At 37.5% G+C, this 24317-nt stretch overlaps 1 protein-coding gene across 4 annotated transcripts in view; it reads left to right on the top strand.

The window, feature by feature from the left end:
- Nucleotides 1-470: 470 nt before the first annotated feature.
- Nucleotides 471-24317, top strand: part of DYNC1I2 (dynein cytoplasmic 1 intermediate chain 2) — a 29830-nt gene continuing 5983 nt past the window's right edge. Inside the window, exons 1-13 of one of the 4 annotated variants that reach the window (XM_053982961.1) lie at nucleotides 471-609; nucleotides 2434-2551; nucleotides 3742-3856; nucleotides 7098-7188; nucleotides 11294-11353; nucleotides 12556-12671; nucleotides 20018-20107; nucleotides 20327-20489; nucleotides 20582-20681; nucleotides 21182-21307; nucleotides 22247-22393; nucleotides 22716-22829; nucleotides 23213-23346. In XM_053982961.1, coding sequence (XP_053838936.1) covers nucleotides 2444-2551; nucleotides 3742-3856; nucleotides 7098-7188; nucleotides 11294-11353; nucleotides 12556-12671; nucleotides 20018-20107; nucleotides 20327-20489; nucleotides 20582-20681; nucleotides 21182-21307; nucleotides 22247-22393; nucleotides 22716-22829; nucleotides 23213-23346 — 1364 coding nt within the window. In that variant the 5' untranslated portion in view covers nucleotides 471-609; nucleotides 2434-2443. Of the gene's footprint in view, nucleotides 650-733; nucleotides 840-2433; nucleotides 2552-3741; nucleotides 3857-7097; nucleotides 7189-11293; nucleotides 11354-12555; nucleotides 12672-20017; nucleotides 20108-20326; nucleotides 20490-20581; nucleotides 20682-21181; nucleotides 21308-22246; nucleotides 22394-22715; nucleotides 22830-23212; nucleotides 23347-24317 lie in introns of those variants that run through there. The other 3 variants (XM_053982959.1, XM_053982960.1, XM_053982962.1) reach the window with 3 other exon arrangements.

Raw genomic sequence — 24317 nt, 5'->3', positions numbered from 1 at the left:
GCTACCGGCCGCACGTGGGTCCGCGGCTAAAACCATTCAGTTCCATCAGCGTCCGCACTGACACGACGGCTTTCCACGCTCGGCTGCGGGAGAGGCCTAACGTGACTCGTCCCTCACTGTCCGGAAGCCAAAGCAGAGGCGAAGGCGCTGTCCCGCACAGGGATCCCGCACAGGGATCCCGCCTCGGCCCGCTCTGCCCTGCCCGGGGCCGCTGCCGAGGCGCCCGTGAGAGAAGCTCGCCACGCGCCCCCGCCATGAGTGAATCGGGGTACGGCGCGCATGCGCCCAAGCACTCAGCGGCAGGCGGTGGCGCTCGCTCCCCGCGCCCTGCGGGCGCCAAGCGTGGGCAGCTGGCGTGTCCCCACCCTGGAAGACTACGGCTCCCATCATGCAACGCGCGGCAGCGCCGCGCCCACGCCCGGGGAACGTCGGCGACGAAGTCCATCCAGCGGTGCGCGCTGCATGCTGGGTGTCGTTGTTCTCCAAGCGGCTTCGCCAGCCAGCGCCCAGCGGGAGGGGTGTGGCGCTGGGTCTCGGAAACCGCCCCGTTCCCGCGTCGCTTCGCGCTCGTTCACCGTGTTAATTCCTTTCCGATTGCCGGCCCTGACGGTGCGGACAAGTGGGGCATTGGGTGTTTTACTGCACAGATGTGAGTGTCCTTCCGCAGCTCCCGTAGATTTTCGCGCATTCCGCATTCCGCCTTCGCAGCTGGTTTGACCCTCGGCGTCTGCCGTCGGCAGCCGCCTGCCAGCTGTCGGCGCCTTTGTGCGGCGGCGGAAGGGGCGCGGGGCCGAGGGCGGCGGGCGCAGGGCAGGAGCCGCGGGAGGAGCCGCGGACAGGTGCGCAGGGGACCGAGCCGCGCCCAGCGCTGCTGCCGCCCGGTGGGAACGCGCCTTCCTTCGGCCTCGCCCTGTGCAGCTAGGGCTGTGGCAGCCGGGTGGGGCCGGGGGCGGCCCGCGCCGGGGCTCGCTGAGGGGAGCGGCTGGGAGTGCTGCCTTCTCCCGGGCCGCGGGGCGTGCTGCGACCCGGTCCGGGCTGCCGGGCGCTCTCCCCGGGACGGCCCCTGTGGGATTTGGGTGGGGACTTTGGTTCTGGCGGCACCAGGTTCGTACCGCGGTCATCTCCAGGCGGGATGGGGTGGGCTCTCCTCTCCTCGGGTTCGCTCGGTTTGTGCCGCTTCGCCTCCCCGGGCCGGCACTGGATGGGCGGCGATCCATGGTGTGACAACGCGCTTTCCTAGTGCTGTTTTAAAGGGACACGGGAATGCCATTCGAAAATGCCGACTTTAGGTTATTTATTTATTAGCACTTAGTGCTAACAGACGACATGAAGGAATACACACATTGACTCAGGTGTACGTATCACTAAGAAGTGGAGTTAGACGTATGAGGCTTGCAATATTTTGCATCCCTTTCTGTGCTTAGCTGTGCTATACAAACACTTGCAAGTATTCTTTATTTTGAATTAGCACATAGTCACATTACTAACGCTTAATCTTGTATCTTTATTGTCAAACTTACTGTAAAAGCATTTATAGTTGTCTCATTTGTTGTAGGACCACCTGTCCATTTTCTTTGCTGACTTGATTTTGCTTAAAAACAGTAAAATTAAGTTCTTCACCTAGCCCTTTCACTCAGTTTTTCTTACCTGTGTTCTAAATCTTTGTGAAGTTCTAAACTTAGAGGGTTTCGACTTTTTGTTGTTGACTGTCTTGTTTGTATTTGAGTTAGTTACATAGCAAAACTTTTTATAGCATATTTGTCTTTAAATGATACACCAATTTATTAGCAGTGTAAGTTTTGAAAAAAATATAATGCACGAGTTTTACAGTTTTCTTTGACTTGTCCTTATATTGCTGTATCATTTATAGTAATCCTACTAAATGTTTTAATAAATCTTTACTTTGAATCATATAATGGTCTGTAGAAGGATATATAGCTTACATACTGTTAAGTTATAGCATGCCAATATTTAGCTGTTGAAGTAGAAAATGAAAGAGAAATATTGTCTTGCTGTTTTTCTTGCTGTTTTCAGTCTTGCAGGTGGTTTTGTAGGTGCAAAAATCTTATGGCAAGACCAAATACTCACACCTTCAGTGCCTAAGGTTTCTTTCAAAGTAGTGCCTTCAAAGAGCATCAGACCTACCTTAGAAATGGATGCTGTCATCATATAATGGTTTTATCTGTTTGTTTTAAATCAATCACTTTAGTGTTGAGAATGTATTAAGTGAAAGAAAAATAGAAACAGGAATGTGGGTTTTTTCAATTATTGTTGACTCAGGCTTCTGATGAGCTGGTTTTGGTAAGCTGGGGTAATTTCTTTGCAGAGAGCTTCTGGAAAGAAAAGCTGCTATCTTAAAAAAAAAAAAAGCAAACCAAAAAAACCACCCAAACAAAACAAAAGCCAAACAGTGACATGATTTCTATTGATCAGTGTTTCAGCCATGTCTGACAAAAGTGAGCTGAAGGCGGAGTTGGAGCGCAAGAAGCAACGATTAGCTCAAATCCGAGAGGAGAAGAAGAGAAAGGAGGAAGAAAGAAAGAAGAAAGAAGTAAGAAATAATTTTCACTTTGATTTGCATATGTAACTTGCCCAAAATTTAAGAGTAGGTTCACATAATCTATCAATCATTTTCTGTGTCCTGTTCAGGGAGTGTCAGTTTAATGGTTGGTGCTAATATAAATGTAGCCCTTTCATTTTTTTCTAATATAAACACCTACTGTTTTCTTTTCAACTGTCTGTATGATAAGCTGGATTAAAAAAAAATTAAATTAGTATCTTACAGTAGCATAAAGTTCAGATTTCTAGAACTATCTCTGTGCATGTGACATCATTAATCAAATCACTGATCTATTGCATGAAAGCTCTGCTTAATGAGTTGTGATAGGTGTTATCTGAAGAACTCATCTCTGAAGTACGGTTCTGAGGAATTATCTGACTGTCAGTATTATCATTGTACAAACAATGTGCTATGTTATTCTGCTCTTTGACCTATCTATAGGCTGAATTTTAAAATCAGAGCAGCACTCAGGATGTGTATGGTGCTTTTGTGTTTAGTTTGTTTAAAGTCTTCTGGATTTCTCACTGCTCAAGTATGTGACAATCAGTGATAGATTACTGTTTCTCCTGAATGCAAATTGTATCTCATAAAAGAAACTTTTACTGGCCTGTTTTGTATACTTTTCATTACTTCTCTGTGTTTTGGTTATGATCTAGTTGGTGTTCTAAATCAGCATATGACTGAAGACTGGGCAGCTGCCAACTACATGATTCAGACAAAAAGGAGAAAGAAGTAGCTCAAATTATGTCCTAATGACCTTGCAGCAGTGTATTGCCAGAATTATGTTTTTAAAAAGCAGCTAATTAAGAGTAGAAAGATACAGAGTGTTCGGCATCTTTTGCAATAGAGATTGCAGGGTTTCTAAATGAAAGAGGGTGGGGGTGTATTTTTTTTAATATCTAGCAGATAACACAAAGAATCTTAATCTTATGAAGTTAGTAATTTTGGCAAATTACTAACAGACACTTTTTGCATGTTTATATATGTCCTTTAAAGACAGTACCAAAGCTTTGGAACATTGTTATTCCTGTCTGTTTACTTTATCTACAAAAAAGAGCCATCAGAATTACTCACATTGAATATCTAATATACTTTATAGGTTTCAGTATTACAAAACCCTGTGGGGTCTCAAAAAAAATGAAAGCTAAAAGGCTGTAACTTCATTATTAAATAATTTTTAGACTGACCAAAAGAAAGAAGTTCTTCCAGTACAAGAAGAATCTGATCTTGAAAAGAAGAGAAGAGAAGCAGAAGCATTGCTTCAGAGCATGGGGTTGACACCTGAGTCTCCTGTTGGTAGGAATGTTACTATTTGTTTGAAATAAATGTTTGGGAGATTTTTGTTTAGTCTTTTTATTTTGGGTGAAGTGTTTTTTTGGGGCTTTGTGTTGGGTTTTGGTGTTTTTGGTTTTTTTTGTGTTTTTTTTTTTTTTTTGTGGTGGTGGTTTTGTTTTTTTTTTTTTAGGATTGAGGTTTTTATATAACTAAAATAATAACTCTCTGGCCACTTTTTCAGGGGTTATACATGTCTGGGTTTTATACTCTTTTGTCCTTCATGATCTGTTATAAATGTTAAATGATGTGCTTCAGTACACATTACATAACATTATTTTATAAAATAACACCATTTACACTTAGTGGATTATTTGAAGTCTATTAGTTAAAATATCATGTATGTATTGTCTTTTCCCCTCCTATTTTTCATATTCATTATTCTCCTGTATTTTGTTCCTTACTCTTTTCCACAATGCCAAATTTTAATGCTGATATTTTTGTATGGAGTTGGCTTGTTTCTTTTCCGCATCTTTTACACCCTAGTTTTTCTTATCTCAAACACCCGACTGACTTTGATGGAGCAATAGCAACACTAAGTATAAAAATTAGCTTCCAAGGGTGATGATTGGTATCTGCAGCTCTTGGATGTGTTAGCATATTGGCTCTTGCTTTTTGCCTTTACTTAGGCACATCCCTATGGAAGATGGAAGCAAGGAACATGATAATGCGACTCTGCTTTTTGTCTCCAACTCTGAAATCCAGGGGGTTTAAAGCTTATCAGTGTGGCTTCTTGGGGCTCTATTCAACTGGGTTTGTAAATAAAATAGTAATAATTTCTTACAGATATAGCTGGGATTATATTTTCTTAATTGCTTTTGTGTAATCCTCAAGTGTTCAAAAGAACAGCATTATGGCTGCTCAGATTCCAACGGCCCCAGCAGTCATTTTTGGTAATTCAAACTGTTTTAATGGTTGAGAAACTCCATTTGGTTGTGTTAGCACCAGTGTGCAGCTGTTTAAGAAATCATTTCTAACCTGCTACAGATTTTCTTTGCTAGACTAACAGTTGAACATTTCCCTTGCATGATACTAAGGCAGTTGATGAAATTTTTCTAGGAATGTATGTGGTTGTTTTTTTTCACATCTGGCAGAGAATCTGACAGCCACAGAATAGCCAGTCCTCAAAGCAAGTTAATGTATCTGCTTAGAGTAGGTGTTAATGAAAAACTGAGAGGTGCTGACATACAAGAGTGGGGCAACACCCCTGCATGTTGTGTTTAATTCCACTGAGCTGCCAGTTAATCACACCCTTCAGTATACACAGGGAATTCATTCTGTCTCCTTTCCAGATGACCAGGTCTGATATGGATCCTTAATGAAGTTAAAATGTCCTACTTGCTGCCTGCAGTTAGCATGTGTAAGGCTCAAGCTCCTTTTCTGCTGACTGGATGCCAGCAAGTACAGTGACTGTACGCCTGAACTGATGCTAACTTGTGGGTGAGCTGCTTGGTGTGCAGCTGAGGTAGCTTGTGCTCACACTGTCAGTGAAGGGGGGGGTTGCTTGACATTAGATTCTTTCCTAGAAAATTGTGTTAATTCCTAAGGCAATTCCTGTGCTGTTAACTGCTAGAGAGAGAGAGAGCTCTTTTATGGGATATCAGTGTTAGTATGTTTTGATATCTACCATACTTACCATATAACAAGCCTTAAGTTAGTGAACCGGAATTATTTTCATAAAGATTTTATAGTTTAATCCTCTGGGGTAGGTGAAATTCCATCAAGTCTTTTCGTAAGACTGTTGGTCTTCCAGTGGGACTCGCCTCAGTTTTGGGCAGGGTTTCCCGAGAATCGCTTTCCCCACAAGAGAGCGCTGCAGCACCAGCACTGGGCCCTGCGAGCGGCGCTGGGGCCGCGACCTCGCCTTGTCCTGAAAATGCACACAGATGGCAAAGCGAAGGCCTGCGGGCAGCTCCTTTGCTATAGATTAACCAGTACCTGGCGAGGACGAGTTGAAGAATATATATATTCTTACATGCCCCCAGTTACATAAGTATAAAGTCTAAATGTCTGTATGTATGAATTTATTAAATACAACTCAAGACCTATAGAAAAGGTCTCTCCCCTAGGAGGAATGAAATTTTAATAAACTGAAGAATTCACTGTTAGTTTGGTAAAATTAAGAGAGAATTTTTGTCAGTCAGAACCATGTCTCTTTTGAGATGAGGTAGAAAATTCTTTAGAATTCACAGTATACTTGTGATTCCTAAAAATTCGGAAATCTTGCAGACCTAAATTCAGAGTTCTCCCATGCTTAACCATTGACAGAGTAGGCAGCAGTTTAAATAATTTGTGTTCAGTTGATTAAAGGGTTTTTTAAGGGTTGCTAAGCAGCGAATGCTTTACATATTGCTGAAAAATGAAGCATATAAGGACCTTCAAAACACCCCTTGATTCTTGTGTTTAAACCCAAAGTTTCATTAAAAAATGACCATTTCTAAAAAGAAAAGTTGAAAGAAATACAAAAGTAGCTTTGTATTTGTATCAGATTGCATGATATCATTCACTATATATATCACTTCCAGAAAGCATGTTACTTTTCAAATGGTAAGTGTAGTCTTCATCTACTAGCAGGAAATGAACCAACACTTAGGAAGTTTCAAAACAGTGGTACTGTCAAGTAAAAAAAAGTTATTCTCAAGACCTAATACTAGAAACTTTGTAATACACAAGATTTTGTTGATATGATTCAAACTAGAACAAAAATACCAGGATGCTGTATGATGCAGCCACTTTTTTGGTCAACAGTTTGGTGATTATATCTTTTGAAATAACATTGCCAGTCTAATCATTCATTGCCTAATCTTTAAGAAAGTCTAATGTCAGAGCTGTATTAACAACTATCTTTTCTATGTTTAAGCAACATGAGTCAGTGGAAAGTACCCCTTGAAAATCAGTGTCATCATTTGCCAAAAGTTCAGTTTAAAAATACTTTTTTTCAATTCATTTTCTCTTAAATGTCTTCCCCTCCATGTCTTTTTGTATGCTCCAGAGGCATAAATGCCAAACAATTGCATGTAAATCCAGCATGAATTGTTAACATTGTCTTTTCCCCTCTCTTTCTACTGTTCATTTTCATCCATGTATTTTTTTGTTTGCCATCACTTTTTTTTTAATACTTCATTTTTAATTAATTTGCAAACATCCTAAGCTGTGCAACCTCTGCGAGTAGTAACAGCGGATACCTGTCTGTTTCACTATTTAGTCCCTCCTCCTACCTCTCCGTCTTCCAAATCCGTGAGTACGCCAAGTGAGGCTGGGAGCCAGGACTCCGGGGATGGTGCTGTTGGATCGAGGTGTGTCATGTTCCTTTGTTCAATACTTGTGTGCTGAATAATTAAGCTTTAGAAGAAATTAGGTTAATTACTTGAAGGTTAATTACTTGATTATAATAATATGAGGTTACAGTGTTGAATCTGTCAAAAGTGACTGTTTTGCAGAAATACTTTACTTTAAAATTTGAAATGCAACTATACTTCCTGATTTGAAGTTGCTAGCATTAATGTGGAGTTGTTTAAACTTGCAAGTTTGAAGTAAAATGTGTGTCTTAGGACAATAACAAACTCAAAAAGTCTAACTTCTGTGCTCTTCCCAGCTTTTTCTAAAGGAGGATGGGTATGGATGATAGGCTATTTGCTTTTTCCCATACTTAGTTGATCTTATAAAATGTACTGTCTATAAACTTTGCATTACTTCTGATTTTATTTTTCCCTTACTCAGAATTTTTCCTTTTCTTATTATTTTACTTCATCTGTGTAGCACAACTACAGCACTTGCAATCTTTTATTTTGTCAAAACATAACTCCATCTTAGTACAGCCACTGTTGTTTTGATCTTTTTTCAGTGCCAGTACTTGTCATAATTTTTTGACCATTTTTTTGAACATGATGGTTTGAGACATGCTGCTCTAAAGAAGAGTCAGATAAATATTTCTGTTAAATATTTCAAGTGGTGATATATGGGTGATAAGGCAGGGAAACACCACTTCCAAAGGGTATTTCTACCGTTTCCCATGCACAGTCTGCAAATAAGAGCAGTAGCTGCCTATTAATATTGGTAAGACATTCTCAGCAAGTGAAGTTTATGTACTTTAAATTTAGTAAGTATACATTGTGGATGAAGTTTAGTTAAAGCACAGTAACTGCAGCAGTTACCAGTTACTGTTGTTGTATGAGTAGTTGTTTTGGAAAAGGAGTCAAAGGTTAGACTGCTTTGAAACATCTTATAAAAAGACTGCAGTAACATCTTGTATGCATGTGGATTATACATGAATAACTATATGCATCTTAGTCTGAAAATATTCAGGAGACTAATGACCTGAACAAAGGTTACGTGGTGCCTATTTCTAAGTAGAAATAGTTAAATTAAAACAGAGAGTACATCAGACAGTAGATGTGAACCCAGACTTTTTGTTAAAGAGTGCTCAGGTATGATCTTGTTTGCCTGTTGTGTTAATTAACCAATATAATTGTTCCTTAATTGAGTGGCAAGCAAATTTTAATTATTTTAAATTGTGGTTTATTGGTTATTAAATTGTCTTATTAAAATATATATGTGTTTATGTTCATTAGAAGAAAAAAAGCAAGACATATTTGATGATAACTTTTTAAAAGAAAATATTTTCTTTCCATTCACACCTAATCTAAATTGAGTATGAAACTGTATGCATAGGCCACATACCTGGAATGGAATGCCACGTTGTGTACTGCATTTATTTCCATCTCATCCATGCACTGCACTGATTGTGTGTTCTCAAACATAGTAATGCAGTGTTGTATGCATACATTATGCATTTTCTTATGAAGCCTTGAGAAAACCCATATCCTGAGTCTCAAAAGCTTCATGCATTTTCAAATTTTAAAACTGAATCTGTCTCAGGATTGTGATCTTTAAGGCATGGAGGTATGAATATACAGCTAAATTGAAGGCATTATGGAGTCCCCTTGCTTTTTCTCCCACCAGTGGATTCTTCCCTTCCCCCAGTAAATGGGTGTCTATATCCTGGTTTATTAGTACAAGTTCATACATTTTGAACATGAAGGTTGGACTGTATGATATCCCTTGGTGTTACACATGGCATTTCATAGGTGACTCTTACTGATATGAGATATAATATAAAGGCTCCTTGGTGATGCTGAATCTTGTCAGTAACTCTTTCAGTAAGTAGTAGAACAGTGTTCAGACTGTGGTCCTGCTGTTACTTCCATCTCTTGCTTTATTTTCATTAGTAAAGAGTTTTGTTTCCTAGTTTGATCCTGGTTCTTTCTCTTTTTTTCCCTCAGTCAAGAGTACAAGTCCTACACTTAAAAAGAATACAGCTGGTTTGCTTTTAAGCTGGTGGATGATTCATAGGATTAGTTTAAAAACAGAAAATATTTTTGGATATATAGGAATTGTTAGGAAAGTGCCTGAATTCAGAGAAATCTGGAAATATGGAAGAACAGGAAATTTGTTCACTGAAGCTTGTAGATAAATTGTTTCACTGATAACTGTTTCACTGATAATTGTAGATAAATTTGTTCACTGAAGCTTGTAGATAAATTCATTTGACTGAAGGCAAAACAAACTGGAAAACAAGACCAGTATTTTGCATCATTTTGGTACATACATAATAGGTGCATTTTATCTTAGAATGTTACCTTTATTTTAAAAGACTATCTCTGAGAAATATTTAACTGTATCTCCTGTACTACTTGTTAGCTTAAATTATTTTAAAGGACTGTCCCTGGTCCCACTGAAGCAGCTTTTGAAAATGAAAATAATGCTTTGAAAGCAGGACAGCTACCTCATTAAGGGCTAGATATTAAACAGATGCAGAAGTTGGAGCATTTCATGTTATAGCCTTTTCCCCAAGTTCCTCTCAAACACAATTGAAAAAGTTGAGAAAAATATTTGACAGGTATTGTGGTGATGCAGCATCTGTACCTGAAGCTAAGGTATTCTTTGCAACATGAAGGTTGGGATGGTGGTTTGGTTTTGCTTATGGTTGAACAACATATAAGCAATACCCAGCTTCAAGTCTCAGGGACCAAATTAAACCCTTAAGCTTAAAACTCTTTGGTCAAGAAAGATAGCAGAGATTTGATGAATAAGCATGCTCAAAGTAATTAACTTTAGGCTAAAATTATGTGTTCTCTAATGCACAAAAGATATGAAAGGGTTTTGGAGTTTTGGGTATTAAGCTATTGCTGTGGATGCTGTTGACTGGCTATATATGAAGATGGTGGATTTGTAATTCCTAATTAAATTATAATTAATAGTCCTAATGCACACTGTCCCCTAGAACAAGGTAGTGCATGGCACACCCATATTTATGAGCTTTTATGGCACTGCGTGTCTACTTTTCAAATCAACTTTAACTTTAGGAATTCTGCACCTAGTTAATAGAATATTACCATGTATGAGATGAAAACATAAAATTCTTTTATTGACTTATCATAGTAAAATATTGCATATTCTTTATTTTTTTTATTCAGAAACATTATTTTAAAAATGCAGATAACATATGAGAATGTCAGAAAAAACCATGCAGGTTAATCTCCTAATCTCTTAGAAGTGTGTTTCTAAAATTCTGCCTAAGCCTGGTAGCAGATAGACTACATGAAAATTTCTGAAGAAGGGATGAAGGTTACAAATTAAGGTAGCGGGAATATTGATTTCCCCCTTGCTATTTCTTCTAGTACAACTTGAAATGGATCCATTCTGTTTGTTGTTCCACGTGACTTTGAAACATATTATTAATATAAGGCCCACAATTTATAAGAGATTTTAAGTGTCTTAAAATGGAGTTGGCTCTAACTCAGATGACACTTACAAGCCCAAGGCAGTGCTTAACCCACAATTACTGCAATGTCACATCTTGGAAACTCTAGCAGTTCTTTATCCCAGTGGAAATGCTTTTTTTGCCCCACTACCAAAAGGCTTATGTGTTGACTCATTTCCTTTACCAATATGACAGTTTCCTCCACATACTTACTGCTCTGGGCAAGTTTACGTTATGCTAACAAATCTGTCTTCCTATTACTTGAACAAATCTGAACATATTTTAAAAGGAATTTCAAGTTTTTAGTGGTTCTTATCAGTATTTAAAATACTTTTATTTGCCTTTCATTAAGGCAACATTTGTTTGCAGACCTTTAATTTTCAACCTTTAAAATAATTTAATTCTTTGCTAATAGCTCTGAATTCTGTTTGCTTCTTAACTTTTGTATTTACTGCATGTGTTATTGCACTGAATGTTTGCTGAATTTTCCTTAACTGATGTTGCATTGCCTTGTTTCTTGTAAACAATGAAATAACTATAAGCTTGCTGTAACTCTAGAATTTCATAGTGTATATTTGCTTCACTAATCTCTGGCCTTTTTTGCTAATGCTGCATGATTGTTCAACCTGGGGTACCAGGACGCTGCATTGGGATACTGATCCATCAGTTCTTCAGCTCCACTCTGATTCCGATCTGGGGTATTGCATAGATTTCTTATATTCCCTCTTTCATGTGCTTATGGATAATAAGTATGAGTGTTTTTTCCTTTAAGACTTGTAGTTGTTGTTGTTGTTAAGAAACTGTTTTGTAAGTAATAGAAATTCGCTGTCCCTAGACTTAGCATGGGTTGTTTGCAATGGGAAATTTTTATATTATTTAATATACATTAGATGCTTTTTTAAAATAAACACAAGTTTTGTTTTCTTTGAGTCTCTCTTTGACAAAATATAAACTTTAAGAAGTTTATTTTCATTTATTTAAAATAAAAAGGTTAGTGTGACTGTGTTTAAAAACAGAGCAACTCCCATATTTTCTTACAAATATATTTACAAAAGCTGTAGCTCATTATAAGCACTAACTAAAACCTGTATTGTGTGCTAAGAATTATGATTCAGCACACTAAAACCTTTCAAAAGGAGTTACTCTTCTGCTTTTATCTTGGGAGAGGAGTGGATAATAAGAAACTAAATCTGATATAGGTAGATTGTTGGATCATTGCACTATTATTACAGTACATACTGCAGTTAGGTTTTACAGAAGGCTACAATGCCTGAATTAATATTGTGCAGGTTTTGGAATATATTATGTGTTATATGATGATAGTTATATCTACCTTCATTAAAGTCAGAAAGCTGAGAGTTTTTCAGTGTTGATGTATTAAGGATAAATTATTTGACAGTGTGAGTTCCAGGTCAGCCTGGCAGTTCTGCATTCTAGGTAGTATCTTAGAGGTGGACAAAAAACGGCAGCAAAGTTAAAAGACTAGGAAGTGCTTTTTCCTTCAGTATAACTAAGTTGGCTTTCAAGCTTTATAATCCTAGAACTCTTGCTGTACAAGCATGACTTGTGAGTAGATCTGTACCCCTGGTAATACAGATGTGTCATATATGTGGCAGTATTCTGGTCAAGCAAAAAGAGCAAAAATTTTAAATTATATCCTAATGTTCAGATATTTATATGTGCACATCTTCCTTTTTGTCACAGATGTATAAATAATTGCTGATATTAAATAATAATGATAAAATAGTAGTTATAATCATGTGACTTGTTCAAAGTTTCCACTGGATTTAAGTTTGATTAAGCAATGCTGTGACATAATGACTTGGGTATTATTCTAAGCAAAATGTGAAGTAATAAAATTAAATGCTTTTTTTCTGATTTTTAAAATAATTTTATTTAGACGTGGACCTGTTAAACTTGGAATGGCCAAAATTACACAAGTTGACTTTCCTCCTCGAGAAATTGTTACCTACACAAAGGAGACGCAAACACCTGTCATGACTCAGCCCAAGGAAGGTGAATGGTTAATTTATTACTATTAAGTTATTTTTGCTTTCTTCTAATATAGTAATGATGAATGGCTGAATTAGAACTAGCACTTGTGGTCTGGAAACTTATTAAGGTATATTACGGTTGATATGTGAGATAATTTATATGAATACTGTTACTAAATTTTTGTAGGTTTTGCTTAACTTTTACTGTCATTCTGCATCTCTTTTAACATCACTCTTGCTACTAATATGTGGTACTTTCACACTTCTATTATATGTTCAGATTAAACACCAAGTTGCTTAATTAGCTGACATCAGATAAATAAATGGGATATATTTTGCATTTATGATGTTTAAGAATCCACACATAACTTGGCACATGGAGGACAGGGGGGTGTTTTGAGGCAACTGGCATGGCTTTAACAAGGGCAACTCCTGCCTGACCAACCTAGTGGCCTTCTGCAACGGAGTGACTACATCAGTGGACAAGGGAAGTGTATAACATCTGTTAGAATTTCTCTAAGGCCTTTGACTTGATCCCCCCAACATCCTTCTCTCTAAATTGGACAGAGATGGATTTGATGGGTGGACTGTTAGGATAAGGAATTGGTTGAAGGGTTGCATCCAGAGGTCAGCAGCTCAGAGTCCTGGTGTACATCAGTGACAAGTGGTGTCCCTGAGGGGTCCGTATTGGACCAGTGTTATTTATCATCTTCATCACTGACGTACAGAGGGATCGAGTGCACCCTCAGCACACCTGCAGGTGACACCAAGCTGAGTGGGGGAGTTAACGTGCCTGAAGGATGGGATGGCACCCAGAGGGACCTAGACAAGCTCAAGAAGTGGCCCAAAAGAAAGCCAAACATATCCTGGGCTGCATCCTCAGCAGCATGGCCAGCAGGTCAAGGGAGGTGATCCTGCCCCTCTTCTCTGCTCCTGGAGTGCTGCATCCAGCTCTGGAGAGGGACCTTGCCCAAGGGCATGTGGTGACTGGACAAGGAGCAATGGCTTTAAACTGGAAGAGATTAGATTAGATATCAGGAGGAAATTCTTGGCTTTGTGGGTGGTGAGGCACTGGAACAGGTTGCCCAGAAAAGCTGTGGTTGCCCCATCCCTGCATGTGTTCAAGGCCAGGGTGGATGGGGCTTTGAGCAGTCTGATCTAGTGGAAGGGATCCACTGGAACTAGATCATCTTTAAAGATCATCTTCCAACGCCTAACCTTCTATGAAGTTACTTGAAGGCTGTGTATCCTACAACAAACTTAGGAATTAACCCCCCTTCTTCTTAAGAATTTAAATTTTAATACCTGAAGCTTGTACTTTGAGTTTTAAAAGAAGGAACTAATCTATTTATACGCAGTTTCTGTTTTCAGCAATTGAACTCAGGCTTTCTTTCATGACTTGTTTGCTTTTCAAAAAAAAAAAATTCGGAAGAAAATATGGTTGGCTAGCAGATTTACTTTTCAATGCTGAAACACTTGAATTTATCTGCAAATGAAAGTATTAGTCTTGACATAGCTTGTGTGTAGTTTTACAACAAAATCTCTTGGTTGTTTAATATGACTGACTTTGAGTATGTGTCTATGTTATCAATTTTAGGACCTACTTCTACATTTATAATTTTGCATTTTCCTGCTCTTTGGTATGTGAACTTTTGGGTGTTTATGCAAGGATATATCTTTCAAACTTCATTATTCAGTGAGCCAGAGGATATTATTTTTCTCTTAACTGTGTTTCTTTTCTATTCTTCATTTTATCTGTATCCCTGCACAGGTAGGTGTTTGGGGTTTTCCTGCTTTCATTTCTCCCATGCCCTCAACATTTCCTTTCTCTAATCCCTTGGGTCTTTTTTCCTCCCCTCTGTCAGGTTCATGGAATCTGAAGACTTAGGTCAGTTTAGGTACTTGAAGAGTTCTGCTGCCTGCTGACATCTAGAAATTGCTAGGGATTGTATGATCTGAGTTTCACAGCAGATAGGCTGTAGTTGAGGTTTGCTGTAGTGGAGTGGAGCAGTGGTCATGTCTATTTCTGCATTTACCAGAAAGCGGTCTCAATGCATGTATTGTCTCCTGATCCAGTCCACCTTACAAACACTGATTTCTTGAGGGCCATCATAATTTTTTTTAATATATTTATTTCATGTACTTCACAAAATTCACAGGTATCTTTTCATCATTTCAGTGTTGAAGATCTTTTAAGAGTTATCTTAAGACCACCTGAATACATTAATAACAAAGCTCTTATGTTCCCATTTTACAATAATATCTGAAATAGGACATAGGTTTAAAAAAAAAAGAATAAATTATGCTGCATACTAAAAAGGAGTCACTAGGTAAGAGATTTTTCTTGGTAAAAGAAAATTTTAAACTCTTTAAAACAATTGACAAAAGCAATATGCTGACTTTGCAGGGTGCAATTAGAGAAATTTAAATTCTGTAAAATATCTTATTGATTCTTATTTCTTCTCACAGTCTGAGTTGTGCTTATCTGGGTGCATATACTGTAAACAAAGATAACCTGGCTAAGTACACTTGAAAGTAGAGCTTGCAACTGAACTTAGACCTGCAGTAGCTCCCTTATCCAGCAGAAAGTTCCATCGGAGCTAGGTCAGCTCAGTGTTCACAGCTTCTTATAAAGTGAAGTGAACTGGACCCTTCATAATACATTTTGAGATTTTAAAGTGCTGTTGGAGCTGTGCTTTGGAAAAAGGAAAATAGAAGCAGTTTTTTATTAGATATGCTCTGCTGTCATTGTGCTTGTTTGGGTCCACTTGTGCAAACACCTGATTTGGTGGGGGAGGACAGCACATAAAATAAAACCAACAAACCCACAGCAAAACACCAAACGAAATAGTTCTCTTTGTTCCAGTTCTGTGTGCTACAGTGGTTATGTAGTTACATTGTAAACTAAATTAAGAAACATTCAAACTACAGCCAGTCTGCCTGGCTGTAGGAAGTAGAAGTAAACTAGTTTTAGATTAGAACCATTCCTAGTTGTTCTGAAAATATTTGTGGCAACACATACCAAGTGAGTTAAATAGGAGAGACTTCATGTCCTCAAAAAAAACTAGGCATTTGGAAATGCCTGTTTTGGATTCATGTAACAGTTAAATTAATTTTGAAATGTGGCAGCTTCCTTAGGAGATGAAGGCATTTAGTGTTCTAACAGTTCTCACAACTTCCATTATTTTATTGCAGTACTAATATGTTGATTTATTATGACCTCAAAGTATTTGAGAAACTGCCATAGGAAAATTGATTCTTATATATTATAAAACAATGAAATTGGGATATCTCCTAGAAATCAGTTAATCCAAAGAAAGATGGGTGTATAGGGGAATATGATTTTGTTCAGCTGTCACAATTAAGGCTTTCCAGGACTAACTGGGTACTTGCTGCTTAGTGCTGCTGTACAATACTGAGCGTGTGCAATCACAGCTGGCTGCAGACAGTATCATTGCATTAACTCCACTCTTTGAGGAATAATTGTCTGCTAACATCTCCAGGACACAGAATTAAAATGTTAAGCAGAGTAATAAAAATACAATGTATAGGATTTTCTTCTTGGATGCTGGTAGAGTGAATGCAGGATTTATGCATTTTAATATTTTTCAAAGAAATAACGGACCATTGTATATTCATGTATGATCCTTATGGGTCCCTTCCAACTCAGAATATTCTTTGATTCTATATTATCTAGTACATGCCTTAAATGTACAGAAATACGGATAGGAGAACTTGATGTGAAGACATTCGACTTAACAAAAGCCACCCATTTCACAGGTGATTTAACTTTGATTAACCTACTCTGCAGCAACAGATTACTCAGACAACTGCAACTACGCTCTACAGTGTTATTGCTAGGTGCAACCTAATTTACAGCACTGCTTTTCTTTCTGTCTTGCCAAAATACATCACAATTTTGATGTTAACTCAAAGTAAAAATTCAGTGGTTCATTAAATCTGTTTTTAGCATTCATTGGCAAGACATTTGTTGCTATTAAAGATTGCATAAAAATAGCAGCTACTTACTGCTCAGTTTGTAAGCTTAGATCCCCTGATTGCCTGTTAAAAACAACATGGAGTTAATCGCTTTGCATATTATGAATATTCATCGATATGTTGATGTGACATAGAGTCCCATTTCCTGTCTTCGTGGCCCTGTGACTTTTCCAAGTCTTTACAGCCTTTTTTTAATCTGAAATCATATTTGGTACGCTGACAATTGAAGTGGCTTAAAATGCCATTAGATACTGGTGAATAAGGTGGATGCAGTTATGGAGTGCCCTTAAGGTTTCAAATTTAGGTAGCTGACTTGAGATAAATTCAGTGCATGAAGATATCATGAGTTCTTGACTTACTAGACTGGAACTTCTTCAGAAATAGTATGTCCAGTGTTTCGTGGGTAGTGTATTATTGTTATGCCTATTCCTTGCAAATTCTGACATCTGGCCTGCTATTAAATAAATTCAAGATGAAGGAGAGACAGGAAAAGTAATTAAAACAAACATTTCTTATGTCATTTTTTTAGTCCAGCACCTTAATGGTGCCTTTTTTTGTGAACTGTGAGAAAGCTTCCTGGGTTTGGAATAAAAAGTATTCTAGTTTTGAATAATGAGGTCAAAAACTTGTATATGTGGGGATTTGTAAAAAATTTTTCTCCAAATCCCTTAATAAGAAAGTTTGTGTGTGTGACTCTTCTTTAGAGAGACGGCTTTAGATTTATGCAGTTACAGATAAATCAGTGAGATGACATGTTCAGTTTCAAGATTGATACTTTGAGAATATTAAAATAAATGCTGTATCCTGCACTTAAATGCAGTAGTATCAGCTGCCTGTATGCAGTGAAAGTGCTGTGAAGGAATTCAGAGCTCTGTATAATATATGCCATTTATGTTTCAAACATTAAAAGGCAGGAGCAATCAGCTATATGATCTTTTGAATAAAATATGTAGATTAGAAGGTCATAGAGCACTAAGGGGTTGACCATCTACGTTTGACAAGAATTTGACTCCTGTCACTGAAAATGGTACTTTGAATCAGTGTAGTATGACTAATGGGGGGTTGGGCTGAAATTTCTAATTTGGGACTTTCAAAGCTAGAATAATGTATACAGGGTGACCCAAAACCAAATTTCTGAATTTGAAGGAATCATTTAATTCTGCAAGATTGATTGGCAGGGCAAAAAAGAGGGGGGTTTTAATCCAAGTGGCCATAATTTGAATACATGATCCGGTATGTGTTGTTCTCAAAAGGCATGTGTATTACCTCATATTGCATTTTTTAATTAATCATTGTTCACACCTGTAGTTATTTGACATTAAGAATTCCCTTCTTTAAAATGGCCACAAGTTATACAGTTTTCAGGTTCCGAGTCCACTGTGCATGCGAATCCATCGAAAAAGGAGCAGTGTCTTTCTGTTTCTTTGCGTGATTATTTTGCCCAAAAAAGCTTTCATTTTTTTTTAAGTAGCACAAAAGCTGTAATTGGCATGCTTTGTAAGGAAGTGTCAATGTGCAAGAGAGTGGAGATCACTAAGAATTCTTTTACGGGTTCTTTCCCCTTTGCACCACCGCCTCCTCAGCAGGGTCACTGAGATCACTAGCTTTTCTTGAAATGGCCATTTTCACTGGCAGGTGCATTATACCCTGTATTTTCAGATTGTTTTTCCATTCTGAATGTTTGGCAGGTTGATTGCTCTGGCTGCATTGACGGAGAAAGGGCTGACAAATGCGGTTGGGCTGGCTGAAAAGACAGTGATTACTGTTTTCCTTTGTGGCTGATTGAGGCCCTTGAAAGGAAAGATTTTAACCTTCACCATTTGGTTCAAAAGTATGAGCATATATTGAAATCATTCATGCCATTTATCCTAGTTCTGTAAACTTGTCAGAACATAAAAATCGCTCAATTTCAAGTAATGTAGGATTGGCATACGTCATTATCATTTTGATTAAGTTGGAGTTTGTATTATTGTGTGCATTATACAGTGTCATTTAAAGCTTTCTTTCCTGCAGGTACAGTTATATTTTTATTGCCTATACTATGGAGTTAGAAAGATTTTCAGACCTCTTTAAACCTATCACTATGTGTGTGGTTTGGCAGCTGGTATGGCCTACAAGCTGTATTTTGTTTGCAGGGTAAAGGCTTGTCTGTAGACCTCCTGGAGTGCTGATAATTGCACAGGCTTGCCATTGGGGAAAGACATGATTGGAAGCAGTCAGGCAGAAAAATGTTGTGCCATCCCATTGCCACCTCATAGCAGAGAGACAATCCTTGCAGTACCATCTGGTTGTTGCTATCTAGTCAGCTGGCCTGGCTGCTGGGACCATGGCTTGGCAGCTGGTTCCCATCCCTTGACCACCCCTTTTTTTTTTTTTTAACTCTTTTTGTGTGCATGCATGTGGATTTTGGTTTTTTTTTTTTACTTTTTGTGTTAGATAACTTTGAACATGGGTCAGGAAGATGGCTGGAACAAACAAGCCTAGTCTCTGTTGAATATTGTCTCATTACTTGTGATGAGGCATGCAGCAGTTTCCTGCTGCCATTCCCTTGTAAGCAGATGACGTAGCTGTTTAACCAACAAAAACAAGTCTTTTCAGAAGCTTATTCTAGAAAGTGGATGAAGAAAAGCCAGCATATCCCACAATTCTAAGTAATTTAAAGGTATTTTCTGGTTTACAGTATTCAAAGAATAAAATGTAGAAATGCAGAAAGTGATGTAAGCCTTGTCAGTGTTCCTGAACATTAACATTTTATGTTATTCATTGCAATTAGGAAAAACACATTTTCCTGTAAAGTTTTCATTGCCAAACATGATACAGATAATGAGACTTGCATCTAGAATGACAGAAAAAATGTAATCTCTCCACTATTATCTTTAGCAAAATTTGCCTCTCAGAATAGCAACCTGAAAGCTAATGTAAGCCATCTTCATGCCATGTGCAGACCCATTAGACTGATGCTTTCAGATCATAAGTAAGCAGCTGCTCTGTAGACTATTTTAGCCATTTGATTTTTCTTTATTCCGCAGCATTAATGTGTCAGTGTGTTACACAGAACATGCATCCACCGCATGGTTCTGTGTGGAATCATAAATGCCTGTACGACAGATTTCCACTTTGGATTCTTTACAATTTCCTGCATTTCTTATTTCAGTTTATGCAACTACATAACTTAGTGCAACTGATACCCAAGTGGAGACAGTGTTCTAATGACATTTTGGTTTGTGATAATGGTATCCTTGGGATTACATTTTACAAATGCCACCATTTTAAGCTACATGATACCATTTTACATCAGCTTATTTGAGATTCATATAGAATGTTCCCTTTTAGAAACACTGATGGTCTCACCATATTGTTTCTCCTTAGATGAGGAGGAGGAAGATGATGTGGTTGCACCAAAACCATTAGTTGAACCTGAAGAAGAAAAAACATTAAAAAAAGAGGAGGAGGAAGAAGGTACAGTTCATCTCAAGACATTCTGAGTGCTGTCATCAATACTTTTTAAAACTTTTTGTTCTATTGATTTAAAATTAATTTTGTTGTTAAATCCTGCTTAGTCAGCAAAACGTACAATGCAAAAAATTATTAAAAATCATTATAAATACTGGTTTTCTTTCTTGAAAAGAATTGGTGAAAGCATGCAGTCCCAAAAATGTCTGTATAATTTTTTTTCAGCTGCCCCTCATGAACTCACAGAGGAGGAAAAGCAACAAATTTTGCATTCTGAAGAATTTTTAAGTTTTTTTGACCACTCCACAAGGATTGTTGAAAGAGCCCTTTCTGAGCAAATCAACATTTTCTTTGACTACAGTGGAAGAGACTTAGAGGACAAAGAAGGGTAATGTGAATGTTAAATACTTTTCTGTGAATTTCAAATACTTTTAATTGAAAAAGTGATCTAAGATTAGTATCTCCTAATTGTCTTTATAGAGAGATTCAAGCAGGAGCAAAACTGTCCTTAAATAGGCAGTTTTTTGATGAACGTTGGTCAAAGCATCGTGTTGTCAGTTGTCTGGACTGGTCATCTCAGGTAAAAAATAATGCTTGAAGTAAACAGTTGACTTTGTAAATTGTTGTGGTTCTGTGCATTTGATTCCTATAAAAGCACAGTTGATAGAGTCTGTGTTTCTAAACGTGTTCCTTAGGTGTTCCATGGTTTGCAAAAAGTAGAGCTGTTAATCTTCTGTGAAAGGTAGCAAAAGGTTCATATTGTGAAGAAAGTTGGTTTTGGTTTATGGACTACTTTGTAGAGGTAACTCAGCTTCACTAAAAAGAAAGCTCACTTAAAAGTAATGGGTTTTAGAGTTAAAAGAAAGTTATGATGAGAGAACAAGACTAATGTGTATGTTAATGCTGGTTTCCAAGCTAAATTAGCAACAATTGCAGTTTTAACTGACAATTTTTCATGTATTTATAATGCAAGGTGGTTTTTTAACCCTATTTTGGCAAAAGAAAACAAAGATTCTAGAATTATCTGGACCATCAGCCAGTCATCTTGCTTACTTTGAGTCTTTTTCACTTACCATGCAGTATCCAGAACTACTTGTAGCCTCTTACAACAACAATGAGGATGCGCCTCACGAGCCTGATGGGGTGGCCCTTGTATGGAATATGAAGTACAAGAAAACTACCCCAGAGTATGTCTTTCACTGCCAGGTATGGTTTTGTCTTGGGAGGGATCTTATGTCGATGAATTTGGACAAGTACCTTCCTTATGTTTGCCAGTATAATAATTTCTTTGGGCTGGCATTCACTTTAACCACATTTATTTGCTAACAGATGTTAATAGCTAGAGACTTCAGCTGAGAAATATTATTCTGTTCCAGAATTTCTGACATCATTCAGAATTCAGTCTTGTTTGAGAACTCCTTTTCTTTTTTTTATTTAAAAAACAGGAAAACTTTCTTGTGTAATGGTTGAACCACAAAGGTTTGTATGTAAGGGGCTTGAGTGAGATTGTATACTACAGCTTAGTTTACTGAATAAAATGAAGACAGCTTGAGGAAATGGAACAAGGATGAAAACTAGAAACATATGCATCAAGGAAAAGGCAAATGGAGGTTTTCTAGTAGTTTTCTGAAAGATAAAAACATGCAAATCTCTTCCATTATGCCAAGCCCAAGCTATCCACGTTTTTCCTATCATTTTTGAAAATTACACAGTTGAATCAAAATTTAACTTCATTGTCACATTACTGTCAAAGCCCAGATTGCAAAAGTAACCCTGTTATATCAAAATGTATTTCTACATTCGGTAAGAAGTAATGACTACAGAATGTGGCAAAACATTATTAAAATCTTGTGTGTAACTAGGCCTTCCTTTGCTAATAAACTATGCTAGGAGGAATACGGATGTATGCATGTGAAAGAAAATAGGAGGAAAACTTCATTTTATAATTATAAATTGAAACGAAAAGACTGTTGAGGGGTTACAAAGGGTGGACAAATCCTTAAGTAATTGGGTAGTGAAATAATGTACTGAATAAATTTAGGCAAAGAAGTTATTCTAGTATTTGGCCTCATTTCCTTTAGTTTTAGACATAGTATCACTGAATGATAGTTCATGTATTTTGTTGTTTGTTTTTCTTCCTTTCAGTCTGCAGTGATGTCAGCTACATTTGCAAAATTCCATCCCAATCTGGTGGTTGGTGGCACATACTCGGGCCAGATAGTGCTGTGGGATAATCGCAGCAATAAGAGAACCCCAGTACAGAGAACACCACTTTCAGCTGCTGCTCACACGGTAAGAGTCTTCAAGGAAATGTCTTCAAGGACTTTGCTCTGTTGAGATGTGTCTAATGTCTAGGAAATTCTGTCCAGTGCACTTGATTGGCAATGCTTAAATGTTTGTGTCCATATTTTGACATTTAGGAACCGGGCTATTCATAAAAATCAGAGTGTCAGAAAAAACAAGTATCAGTTTTATCAGGGGAGTATCATTTGTACTTTTGATTGGGATCAATCTTTTGTGATTTCTTAAATGGTGAAATCTTATATTTTACTGTACAATAATTAGAACTGGTTATTACTTCTAAATTCTTTTTTGATAATATTTTGTTTCTTAGCACCCAGTGTACTGTGTAAATGTTGTTGGGACCCAGAATGCTCATAATTTGATTAGTATCTCAACTGATGGGAAAATATGCTCTTGGAGTTTGGATATGCTTTCCCAACCACAGGTAAGATAACCTTTGATAAATATACAGATATATATATATATATATATATATATATATATATGTAGTGTCTATTCTAGATTAATGTTTTATTAAAAATTCAGTTGATCTAATAAACATTAATCAATGTTTTCCCAACACAGGTAGCTTGATATTTGATAAAATACTTCCCCACTGTGGAATCAAGTATTTTCTGTTGTTTCTTTTGTATAGTTTTGGTGTACTTGTGTTAGTGGTGAACACAAATGTAGTAAGAAAACTTCCTTATTCCTGCCCAATCTATCCAAGTAAAATAAAAAGAAAAGCCTTCTATTGTGAAATCTAAAAGATTTTTTAGGTGTTAATATTTCTTTTTATGAAGTAAGTTGCTGATATTTTCACTACAGGATAGCATGGAGCTGGTTCACAAACAGTCCAAGGCTGTGGCTGTTACCTGCATGTCTTTCCCTATTGGAGATGTCAACAATTTTGTTGTTGGAAGTGAAGAAGGCTCAGTGTACACTGCATGCCGTCATGGCAGGTGAATACAAACTTTAATTCTTCAAAGAAAATAAAAATAGTGAAACGATGAGTTCCTGCATGCTTTACACTCAAAACTTTTTTAAGTTTATGCTTTCTCCTTTGCACTGAAGGTGTTCATAGTATCTCTGTCTGAATTCCTGAGTAAGAGCTTCATTAAAACCAGAAATGGTTGGAATATTGAATTGGTGTTATGAGTTCTTTGTGTTGATGAGGACAGCATAGGTCAGTGGTTTTATTCATTTGAATTGTAGCAGAACATTCCAAACTTCGTATCAGTTTTGTAGATAATTGTACAGTAACATCACGCACAAATCTTAAATTGGCTAGCTGTTCTCCTGCTGTTCAATCTATTTTGAAATTGTCTGACTGTATCTTATCAATTGCTTTCTTAAATACAATTGAGTGTCCAGGTTTCATCTCAAATGCACATCACCTTGCTGCACAGCTTTTTTTGGTTCCAAAATACCCAAAATTGTATCACTTTTGTGTCACATCCTTCCCATCTGTTTCCCTCCTTTTTCATCTCCCCTGATAGGAGGCTATTAGGGATATATGGTTACTGGTTTATGTCTGAACCTTGAGCACTTAAAGTACATGCAACTTCTCTTAATTTAATGGGAGTTTCATACTTATTTGTGAGACTGGATTTTATTCTTTATATGAATTGAAGTTGTAGCCACTGCTTGGAGGACAACATGGTGGACTGGTAAATGTGTGGACTGGTACCTGAATGAGTCTCCTGTCCTTAGGATGTATTTTGGTACTTACAGTTAGTAGAAAATACATGTTGGACTTAAGGTCTATTTTCAAGCCTGGTCTTCTGTGATCCTGCTGTGGTGAAGCCTTTTGCAGTGAGGTAACATCCATATAAGGCAGCAAAATCTTCTTGTGGCTGTATTTCAATTGCATTTCAGTGCTATCTCTGTCTGCAGATGTTTGGTTTCCAAATCAATTAACCTTGGTTGTATA

This window comes from Vidua macroura, chromosome 7 (assembly GCF_024509145.1).
Source record: "Vidua macroura isolate BioBank_ID:100142 chromosome 7, ASM2450914v1, whole genome shotgun sequence".
NCBI classification, from domain to species: domain Eukaryota; kingdom Metazoa; phylum Chordata; class Aves; order Passeriformes; family Viduidae; genus Vidua; species Vidua macroura.
Note: the sequence above shows the minus strand (reverse complement) of the source record. Positions and strands in the feature narration are given on the sequence as shown.